The following is a 12,509-nucleotide window of genomic DNA, read 5'->3' as shown; positions in this document are numbered from 1 at the left end:
GGTATCACTGCAGATCCAAATAACTGTGGTACCAACACGATGGTGCACCACCTCATTTAACCCGTCTCATACGGATCATCTCAATGACACCTATCCAGAGCGGTGGATTGGACGGTATGGACCAATAGACTGGGCAGCACACTCTCCCGATCTAACCCCATTAGACTTCTTCTTATGAGGCTACCTTAAAAATATCAAGTACCAGGAGTGGCCAATGACCCCTCAACAGCTTAGGAACGCATAATCTTAGCTTGCCATGACATCACACCAGCCATGTTGCGACGAGTTGAAAAATTCTATTTTCTCTTCCTCCATCTGCTATTTTAATATGTAAATGTGGTGTCCATCTATCTTTGTAAGCACATTTTGTTTCATACGTCTAACTTGAAAACTATTTCTCTCTTAATTCTACAAATGACCTCAATATTCTCTCAGTATGAGCCATTTTACACAGAATTAATATGTAACAGATACATGTATGCACTTTTGATTAAACTAACACTCAACATGCAGCACATTGACAGAACACCAATATAGCACAACAGGCTAGCTGCATTTCGTACTAAGATGTAGCAAATTGATACCCCCTCCCCAGTCCCCTCCTCAAGCTTGCGAGTCAAGGTCGTAACTATGGCTTTAGAGGCTTTTGTCACAAGCCCCTCACACTGAACTCTGCATCCTGGAATGACTGCCAACATTGAACTTGATATATGGAAGGATTGGAGTGAAACCAAGTGTTATTACGATCTTATAGGGCTACTGTTATTAGGTATAATAACTCAAATTTTTTAGGTAGGCTAAGCCTCAAAAACCTCTTAAGGGCTTCGCCACTGCCTACAACATAAATGCACTACAGTGTCAATGTGAGAATGTGCAGTTTTTTCTCTTTTAATAATATGTTCCCAATATTTAAGCTCAGAGAGATATATTACGTTGTTCTCAAGTCTTTTTACTAACACAATTGAAAGAGAATTTTATAAACATTCCATTAAATATTTTAATCAACTCTGATCTTCTCGTATATTCTTTTTAGGAGAAGTTGTCTCCAGATGATGACCTTTTGGATTTAAGCTCCGAAGACGAAGCTGTAGCCAGTGACCTGGATATGCATTCCTTGATACTATCTGGACTTCATCAGGATACGGAACCTGTTAAAACAGCAGAGGAAGTCATCAGGGAGATAGATGATATGATGCAGGTATTGATAAGTATTAGTGAACTTTTTTAACTAACCAAGACAGAAGGGATTAATACGAGTATGTTTACCATTAATAGAACTCCAAGAATGGAATAACAAACCATTTATTTTCATATGAAAAGTGACAGTTAATATTAATCAATATGATCTACAGCTCTACCCACAAAGTTTTCACAGTAAATCCAGTGCCTAACTGATAGATCAGTCAGCTTACAAAAGAATTCCTTTTCTAGCATATTCTGTAAGACTGTAGCAGACAGTGCTGTGATGTCATATTTTTTTTTAAGTAATTACATTTCTCTTACCGTTCTTATTCCACCATTGCTCCATTATAGACGTATATTCATATCATCGTCTCCTCATACAAGCAAACATTCTGATGGGGGCAGATAAAAAAGTTAAATTTCTTTCTTCCACCATGTTAATAATATCAGAAGAAGTGCTTATACAAATTTTGGCCACTTGACTGCAATTACGAGGCCGTCCAGAAAGTGATTTTCCCTGGGGCCGTTTACAGAAAAAAATCACAATTGCATGGAAAGATTTATTGCAACAGATACAGCAATTGTTGCGCAATTTGCGCTATATCCCCCACTGGAATTTAGAAGTTTGTCATACCATGGGATAAATTTTTGTATCTTTGTATCGTAGAAGTCAGCTGCCTGGGATCGGAACCAGTGTTTGACAGCTGTTTGCACCTCTCTGTCGATCCCATGATATGACAAATGTCTCAGTTCCGGTGGCGAATATGTAAAAAAATAGCTTAACAATTGCTGTGTCTGTTCCAATAAATGTTTCCAATGAAATTGTGTTTTCTTTCTGTTTACGGCCCCTGGCGAACATATTTTACGGCCCTTGTAATTGCGGTCGAGTGGCCAAAATTTGTATAAGCATTTCTTTTGACATTATCAACATGGTGAAAGAAAAAAATTTAACTTTTTTATCTGCCCCCATTAGAATGTTTGCTTGTTAGCTTCTGTAGCTTAAAAGGACGTCCATTGAAGAATTATTGAGATAATGGAGAAACCCAAATAGCACGACTGCAACTTGTAACTAGTAGAATAGTCCAGGGTTTTCAGTAGTACTCAGTTATACAGCTCATGCATTTTGTCAAGACACTCGCGATGTGCAGTACGGGAACAATGTTTCTGTGGATGGGGTAAAAGTAGAAGGAAGGTAGGGTGTGTGTCTACAGAGTTCAAGGCAAAAACTCTAACCCATTTCCCTATAATTCGTAAGTAGACTCATCCGATCTCGTGCACAGCTCTGTAGGAAGAGTGGGAGAGTGTCTTGACAAAATCCATGAGCTGTACTTCAGTGTAGTATTTACGAGTAATATGCATGGGAATGAAGTGGTGAACGCAGTCTACACAGACTGTCGAATTGCAGTCAAAATTTGTAGACACATCCTTATTTTTATACTCGTATTTAGCCTGCAATTTTTAAAAGTAAATTGAAACTGAAACTTCAATTTCTGATATCTCGCCACTGTTCTTTTCGTCCTTCTCCTCCTACACTTTTCTTCCTCATCATACTTATTATCGTCGTCAAATTGAGGACTGTTTTTGTAAAACTTGCTGACTGCAAAATTTGCAAAATTGAGATTTTTGTGGATTCGTTAACATAAAGCAGGCCTCTACACGATGTTAAAGTTATCTTAGTAAAATTGAATTATTTCTCTTCATTGTAGTGTGTCAAAGTGTGATGGTTGCACCTATAACCTATTTGTCTTCATTCAGTTTTTTGTCTCTCCTGTAAAATTTAGTTTTTTCAGTTAGCAAGTTTTGCAAAAACGGTCCTCAATTAGAACAGCAGCAGCAATGACAACAAAACAACAACAACAACAATAATAATAATAATAATAATAATAATAATAATAATAATAATAATAATCATAATAATCATAATCATATAGTTATCATGATGAACCATTTAATTTTAGGTTCAGTTGAGCCTGTTCCTAAATCTCAAGATACTCTTATGTGGCCAGCTTTGTTTAGGTCTTCCTCTATATCAGTGCCCTTCAGGTTGATACTGGAATGCCTTCTTTGATAAAAACGTTGATTTTCCATTATCTTTGAAACTCTTAATCTCTCTCGAATGTTTATATTTCTCTTTTTATCGAGTCTGTTTAAACCTAAAAACAAACGTAAAGATCTCATTTAGGCTACTTGTAGTTTGGATTTATATTTGGAATATAGGATCCAGCTTTCACTATAATATAATATTACCATAATTATCATCCATATATCACCACCACCACCATTGTTATTGTCGTTCTCCTGTTCTTTCTCATCTTCTCTTCCTCCTGCGCATAATAATAATAATAATAATAATAATAATAATAATAATAATAATGGAATGGATCCATCTGGAATGAGCTCTGGTGTCCATTATATCATCTAATTATTTTGGTAATATTATCACTATTAACTGTAACATTTCCACGCCACAGACGTGGGTTCAGATCCCAGACTATCCAAGTGGAATTTGTGGTAGACAAGATGGTGTTGTGTTGTGTTTACTCTGGATACTCGCATTTCCCTTGTATTAATTCCATCACTTCTCCGTTTGTAATCCATAAAATGAGTCATCATCATTGCACCCACAAAGCTGATGATCGGCGGCAGTTATAACTATTACCTAATAGGCTCGGTGTATTAGATCTAAAGATGCACACATACACATACTCATACAGCATCATAGATTTAAATTTCTGAATTTTTCTTCCTCCGCATGGGAAATGTTTTGAGGCTAACTCCAGTGTACAACATTTAAATAAAATTTTTCTTGTAAATTATTGTAATAATGAATGTTAACGCCATTCATTTTTACCATTAAAAATAAGGATTTATACTACATATTTGAATGATTTGATAGTATGATTTTTAATTGAAGTTGAATGAAATAAAACACATTTATGGACTAATCTGTTACTAGCTGTTCTTATTTTAGCACAGTGTTTATCACAATTGTGGAATTGCTAATTGACCATTTCATTAGATACTGTAATAATTCAATGTGTTACGGTTTTTCAGGAGACACCATCAACAGAATGTTCACCTGACTCTGATGGCTCATTGCTGGATTCTACTGATACTCTGGAAATGAAGGGCAAGGAAGTCTTGCAGTCCCCACTTTATGAAGACAGTGAGTTTTTACTTAGGATGCCAGTCTCTTACTATACAACAGTCGTAACAAGTTAAATTTAATTACTTTTGCTAGAAGTATTGCAAAAGGAAACATGCTTTATGTTCCGTATACCACCGGTAATTTTATGCGAAATATTCTCTACAGCGATCATAATATAAAGACTGCTAATTTTGAGGTTAAATTATTTGTTTTTCATTAGAATTTATAAAACAATTATATTATCGGTTGTTCTGTATGGTTATGAAACTTGGAGAATGGAAAAAGTTACGCAACGTAAAACTGCACACATTGTATTCTCACCTGACATAATTAGGAACATTAAATCCAGACGTTTGAGATGGGCAGGGCATGTAGCACGTATGGGCAATCCGGAAATGCATATAGAGTGTTAGTTGGGAGACTGGAGGGAAAAAGACCTTTGGGGAGGCCGAGACGTAGATGGGAGGATAATATAAAAATGGATTTGAGGAACGTGGGGTATGATGGTAGAGACTGGATTAATCTTGCTCAGGATAGGGACCAATGGCAGGCTTATGTGAGGGTGGCAATGAACCTCCAGGTTCCTTAAAAGCCATAAGTAAGTAAGTAATTATTTGTATTTAATATTGATAAATCAACCATATTATAGTTAAATTTCTCATTCTTAATATTGAATGGGTTTCTCATTAAGTAAAAATGATTTTATTAAAATGTAGGCCTATACATTTGTGAAATTATTACGTGTATACTGAAATTAGAATGCTACACCTCATTTTTGTAACCATGATCAGATAGGAACTTAATGGAACCTTTGTATTTGTTATAGAATAAAAATGAAAAATCATTTTCGTTTTCAAAGAACAAACAGTTTTATGCAAAATAGTCGAATCTACGAGTACAAGTAACAACACAGTAAAATAAAATACAGTAAATTATTTATGGGCATATTAAATAAGAAAAACTATAGAATCCATAAACAATATACCGGTACCGTTCTGTAAGTAAGAATTGTCAACATAAATCTGCCCTAGAATTGGTGCACAGTGTAACTTCCTATAAAGAAACAAAATAAGTAGACATTAAACAAGAGAAATACAATAATCAATCAATCAATCAATCCAATCAATCAATCAATCTTCTTAATGTTTCCAGCTGACAACATAAGGTCCACTATAGTCCACTTTAGTCTTTTCAGTTCTTGTTTTTCATGAGAAATGAGGGATATTTTGATCGGTGTTCGTTATAGATGCCTGTTGCTAAGCCAGAGTTTACTTTTATGGTTTATGGATGGACAGTATAGAAGAATGTGTTCCAGAGCTTCATCATGATTATTATACCACAGACAAGTAGGAGTATCAGAAAGGTGAAATCGGTGTAGGTACAATTGTGTGACAATGTAATCTGTTCTGGCTCTTGTTAAAAATGTTAATGTCTGGGCAAGTTTTTGTAAATTTCCAGGTCATTTGGTTTCTTTTGTAATGGAATTTACAAAAATAAATATTAAAACCGGGCTTATAGGAAAAAAATGTGCTAGCTAGACAAAATCAATATGTAAGATAACTAATTTAGACTTTAGAAATAAAGTATCGATATAAAAGCAGACCAAAATAAGGTTAAGCTACTTGCATACTGAAAAATCCAGCTGGCAAAGCTGGAAGGAGTAGAAGATCCGAACTGGTCGAACTTTCCGAAACGAGACAAGAACTGAAAGACTCTCTGTCCAATAATCAAATCATAGACACACAGGATTGCTTTGGAGACAAAGGAGGTGGGCCACTTATATGGGCTGCAAGGAACCAAATGGTAGCAACGTCATAGTTCACTCAATGTAAGATCAAATAAAGCACATCAAAAACAAAAGAAGTTATTTCATTTTTCATTTAATGTATTCCATAGATCTTACATTAGCATTGAAGCTTTAAGGTGTGAAATAAGTTAAGATTTTACAAGATTACAATTTATTGGCGAAATAAAGTTAGTGTAGTCTGTACAAAATAATTACAAGATAAAGCTTTTTTATACTCTTAAATCAGCGTTTTTCAACCTTTTCAACATGTGGCACACTAAAAGGTGTAATTTACAATTCCGTGGCAGCGACATACTCATATAATCTAAACCAGTGGTTCCTAACTAGGAGAGAATTTTTTAGGGTTTTAGAACTGTTGACTTGTGCCGCATTCGCTGAATGTTGACTTTTGTGGACTCACTTTTTTTTCACTAATCTTTTCACTTTTATCTTTTTAATTTTTTGCTACAACAGCCTTTACTATTTCATTTTCTCATGACACACCAGTTGAAAATAGCTGCTCTAAGCAGTAATTTCTCCTGTTTTCTCCATTTTCACATGTGAGTAAGATATTAAAAATCCCAGTGATGCTTAACTTCTTTTTGTAAGGTACAATATAATTAATAAACTTGGAATAAAGTCAGACTTACTTACAAATGGCTTTTAAGGAACCCACAGGTTCATTGCCGCCCTCATGTAAGCCTGCCATCGATCCCTATCCTGTGCAAGATTAATCCAGTCTCTATCATCATATTCCACCTCCTTCAAATCCATTTTAATATTAACCTTCCACCTGCGTCTCGGCCTCCCCAAAGGTCTTTTTCCCTCAGGTCTCCCAACTAACACACTATATGCATTTCTAGATTCACCCGTACGTGCTACATGCCCTGCCCATCTCATTGTCTGTTTTTAATGTTCCTAATTATGTCAGGTGAAGAATACAATGAGTGCAGTTCTGCATTGTGTAACTTTCTCCATTCTCCTGTAACTTCATCCCTCTTAGCCCCAAATATTTTCCTAAGAACCTTATTCTCAAACACCCTTAATCTCTGTTCCTCTCTCAAAGTGAGAGTCCAAGTCTCACAACCATACAGAACAACTGGTAATATACCAGTAACTGTTTTATAAATTCTAACTTTCAGATTTTTTGACAGCAGACTAGTTGACAAAAGCTTCTCAACCGAATAATAACAGGCATTTCCCATATTTATTAAAGTCAGACTACTTTTGTGAAATAATCCTGTAATGTTGTTTATGTGAGCCAGGACATAACTTTTAAATTTTAATCTGTTACAGTTTCTTATATGTTGTAAAAGATAGTACGAAAATGAAGTAAATTATAAATTTGAAGATATGTTGAAGAAATTTGGGCATAAGTATTAAGAAAATGTAGGATTAACAGAAATGAGATTTTTATATAAAAGTTTAAGTCCAGATAGTTTCATATAATGATTAACATAAGCTATATAATTTTAGGAAATGAAAGCAATATTTGAATTGTTCAAACCATAGTGAAGGAGTGTTATTTATTGAAAGCTAATGGAGGCTGTGGCTCAGCAATGACATAAATTAAATAAAATGAACATTGAGGAAACGTTACATATTTAAATATTTTCTTACAGAGTTGAATGATACACTCATGATGTGGGAATTCGTGTACAGGGTCTTTCGTTAGAAACTCCACAGCTCCACCCACACAGCCTTTGCATGTTATAATACAACTCCCTTTCATTGGTAACTTGAGTCCAGTCGCATTTCTAACAAAAGACTCTGTATAATGATGCTAATCAGAGTTGTACCTTACAGAAATAGTGAACATTGTCAAATCTTGCAGAGAGAGAGCACACGGTAATTACTATGATGTGATGACTTCATGAGAGTTGGAATTGCCTTCTTCAAACAGTGGTTTGAAAGTTGGAATGTAAAATAAAAAAAAAGAGGTAATAATAATAATAATAATAATAATAATAATAATAATAATAATAATAATAATAATAATTACAGTATAATAATAATAATAATAATAATAATAATAATAATAATAATAATAAAATAGTAACAATAATAATAATAACAGTAAATTGTATGGGGAACCCGAATCATGTAAAGTGAAGTGGGTAGGCATTAGACACACACACATAATAACAGCAATAATAATGGATAATACATCCCCTAAAAAGATCGTCATTATCAGTGAATGTCATTTTGGTGAATACTTCCAGTTCCACAATGAGAACCCTTTTTCCTGTCATGTGCACATACTGTACACAATATAGAACAATATTGTATCCAATCCCATTTGAAATGTTGACTTACAGATATATAAGAAGTAATTAGTCCTTAACATTAACGTACAGCACCGGTACATAGGCCTACTGCATTTTGTGTTGCGCAGAAGCGAAAGTGTATAATTGATAATCTTTTATTTATATATTTTATAACATAAAATTACGTGTAGCAATGGATAATGATGTAATCTTGTTTTTTTTTCGATCTCCTCAATATAATAATAATAATAATAATAATAATAATAATAATAATAATAATAATAATAATAATAATAATAATAATGCGTTCCTTAAAGATTAACTTGAATTATTTTATACATCTTGAATTATTTGTACATGGTGCGTCTATGATTTCTTAACATTTGGTAAATTTGTTATATAAACACATTTCTTATGTAAATTTGAAACTATGCTGGGAATTTACTTTCGTTAATGACTAGTTTCTGCTTGATTTTGGCCATCTTTAGATTATTAGTGAGGTCCTTGCTTGTTTCTGGTTTCTTCTTATGTAATGTGACCAGACATTCCATTTTGAGTGAGACACTTCCTTTTTTAGACATTGCTTCCCAGTGTCCCGACAGTACTTGTTGAGATTCCTATTAGTCCCGTGTTTTATTGGGGGGGGGGGGAAATCTTACTGAACAATTATCCAAAATTGAATGATGTTGAAAAGTGTAGGCCTACAGATATCATTAGAAAAAACATTTCTAGCTGTTCCAACGTTGATAACAAAGACATGTTCAGCGAATTTATTTATGTGAAGCAATTTGTTAGTGCAGACGAAGTTACTCAATGTAATAAAGAGGAGCAAGAAGTTCATCTGACATGGATAGAAATGTTCCAGCATTTCTCCTATCAACAACTGTAATTCAGAAACATTGCAAAACTAGTAACATTTGACTTATCTCTGATTAGAATCACTGTTTCTGTAGAAAGAGTTTTTGCCAGAATTAACAAAATATGGAGAAAATAGAATTAAAGGTTGACACATTGAAGGCGTCAATTACCAAAGTAAATTTCAAATAATACAGTTTCAATTTTCTAATGGAGAATAAGAAACTTCTTATGCAAATTCATTTACCAAAAACATAAGTTCAATAGGGCTGTAATGAGTAGTCTGTAAGTTTGTGTTACGAACAGTTATTTTGTTCTATTTTTGTAATGTTGTTACATATGTGGTAAATCTTGAACAATTATAGTCGGAGGCACCAATTTTGGCAGATGACCTCGATGAAATTTCCAGTAGGCGAGCCTATATTGTTTGTGTAAGCTGCGAGAATGACATGCGATAACATTCTGAGTCGTTCATATTTTCATAACAGCAGCTCATATCAATTATCCTTATTATGAAACACATCACAGTACAGTCCTACTCAAAGAATACCTTTAATAAATGTAAATGACTTCCGTTTGCAATGATTTTACAATACGTCTCCTACATTTTCTAAATTAAATTAATTCTTAATTAAAAGGAAAAAGCATTCCATTGCGCATATATAATATATAATCCTACCCTTACCAGATCAATATACAAGATTTGTCCAGTAATAATCTAGGGATCGTCTACTGGTGGTGCGACAATTCAAGTTAATAAAATTACGATTCTTCTTAATAATCAAAATATAATTTGGTTAATTGGGTAAAATTGCATACTGCGGAAGTTAGATTTATATAAGAGTATAATAAATAGGATTGTAATGGATATTACAAGGGCAATAATTTCTTCACACGCACATTTGAATAGAACAGAGAAGAAAGCATTTTAAAATATTCGAAATCGTACAAAATATCGGACAAACCAATTTTCCCTGCACAAATTGCACCAATTGAAAAATGTAATTACCATTCACAATAAATACTGTATTTTATGGATTCTAAAAAGTTGTTTATTAATCTAGAGGTATTGGCTGATGACTATACTAAATTCCAGCACAACATTCATTCAGAATATGTAGAAATTACACTTTGGATTTTACTAAATGTATAGGCCTACTATCAAAAGGTGTTACATACCCCCTTAAATACTGTACATGTGTTACCTGTGCGATATCCGATGTTTAATTTTTTTAAATATAATTCATAGTACTGAAACTGCTATATTGAATTCGCACAAATTCTGTTATTCGTAATTTTCGTCTCGAAAACCCCTAAGATACCTAATTTAAATTTTCACCCATTTTTGCCCCACTCCACTACTTTGGGGACAAAGTCTGACTAAATAATACCTTATTCGTACTCTGTGATTACAAAGACCCCCAGATATCGACTTTCATCGAGATCGGATGACATGAGATTTCTCACTCCCTTCTGCCTTTTCATCAGTACCATAAGATATGGTATTTAAAAAAAATCTAAGAATGTTTAACCAATATTGTAGAGAGTAACCTTCATTTTAAATTTTACGTCTCTAGTTAAATATAGTTTAGTGAATTTTTAAAATCGTCGACTTCTTTCTCTCTCATCTCTGCTCGGGGGTGGGGGGGGGGGACTGAAGTTAATTCAAGGGAGTAGCCTACATGAAATTGAATTTTTTTACTTTCCTTATACATTTTAGAAACAATTCTGAGAGATGAGATGAATAGTCTAACCCAATTTTATGAGTGAATCTTTGTTTTAAATTTAAAGGCTGCACGTCTGCTGGTTAAAAAAAATAAATCGGTATAATTACTTTGATCATTACTGCCTTCCATTTTCCATCCCTATTTCGTAAAACCCAGTCTTATCTATTGACTAAGGATTAACGTATTTCCATATACATACATATTTCCATATATATAGCAGATTATATTTCCATTTCGTACAATATTCTGGTCACGAGACATAATCATATACTTTGTATTTTCGGGATTTACTACCAAACCTATCGCTTTATTTGCTTCAAGTAAAATTTCCGTGTTTTCCCTAATCGTTTGTGGAGTTTTTCCTAACATATTCACGTCTTCCGCATAGACAAAAAGCTGATGTAACCCGTTCAATTCCAAACCCTCTCTGTTATCCTGGACTTTCCTAATGGCATACTCTAGAGCAAAGTTAAAAAGTAAAGGTGATAGTGCATCTCCTTGCTTTAGCCCGCAGTGAATTGAAAAAGCATCAGATAGAAACTGACCTATACGGACTCTGCTGTAAGTTTCATTGAGACAAATTTTAATTAATTGAACAAGTTTCTTGGGAATACCAAAGGCACATATAGACTACTGTAATATTTGTTTAGTTTTTGGAGGTGTCTGTCCAGAGTGCACAAATACTCGGGCGTGCATGTTTACTCTTATGTCCTACCCATTCCACTGCGACAGAGATAACAGCCGATCTTGCAGCGGTGAGGACTAGCTCTCCAGTTCACAATAAGAAAATCCATCTGCCAAAATCCCTGGCGCGACCTATAATACATTATACAATGCATACCGATATTGTATTCACATTATTTTAAAACTAAAGAATTAAATTTCTGTTTTCGGTACTGAATAGCCTATTGAACCACAAAGAAAGAGAGTTTTCTGCAAAGTTGTAGTATTAGTAAGTGTCCCGTTTTGAGCTTCAGAAATTCTGATCACAATATCTTATGGTGCCTTGGTGGTGGGTGCATTTATGATCGGTAGTGTTGTGTAAAATAAAGTGTCTGAAATTTAATTGTGTATTGAAGTACATTATGTTGTGGATGTGTTTTTGTATGTCCATATATTTCGTATTGTTCTAGTGTAATTGAGGCATGTAAGTACAGAGGTGCGAAAATTATTAGAATAATCTTAATTTTAAAGTTTTTTTAATAGTTCCTTCACAAATATTCATTGAATTGATGAATATTGGTATTTAATATTACTATACTGATGTAGGATATATTTACTACTAACAATGCCGGAAAGCATTGCTGTACATTGGTATTTTTCTTATTTTACAATTGTTATGGGAATTCAGAAATTATTATATTATGTTGGCGGAATTGGAAACATAAAAAATTAATTAAGAAATGCTTTAAACAAATTGTTCTTTGCGTTTACATTGTTGTGAAGGTTCAAATGAATGTATACATCTGTTTTGTGCATATAATTTTTTATGTTTCCAATTCCGCCAACATAATACAATAATTTCTGAATTCCCATCTTAACAA

The 12,509-nt window shown here is 33.7% G+C and overlaps 1 protein-coding gene across 1 annotated transcript in view; it reads left to right on the top strand.

The window, feature by feature from the left end:
- Unc-76 (fasciculation and elongation protein Unc-76) overlaps positions 1-12,509 on the top strand; it is a 480,336-nt gene that overhangs the window by 449,326 nt on the left and 18,501 nt on the right. The window contains exons 4-5 of the mRNA XM_069823700.1: positions 1,034-1,198; positions 4,237-4,348. Coding sequence (XP_069679801.1) covers positions 1,034-1,198; positions 4,237-4,348 — 277 coding nt within the window. The remainder of the gene's footprint in view (positions 1-1,033; positions 1,199-4,236; positions 4,349-12,509) is intronic.

Source organism: Periplaneta americana, chromosome 4, assembly GCF_040183065.1.
Source record: "Periplaneta americana isolate PAMFEO1 chromosome 4, P.americana_PAMFEO1_priV1, whole genome shotgun sequence".
Lineage (NCBI taxonomy): Eukaryota > Metazoa > Arthropoda > Insecta > Blattodea > Blattidae > Periplaneta > Periplaneta americana.
The sequence above is the reverse complement of the archived record's forward strand: the minus strand, read 5'-3'. Positions and strand labels throughout refer to the sequence as shown.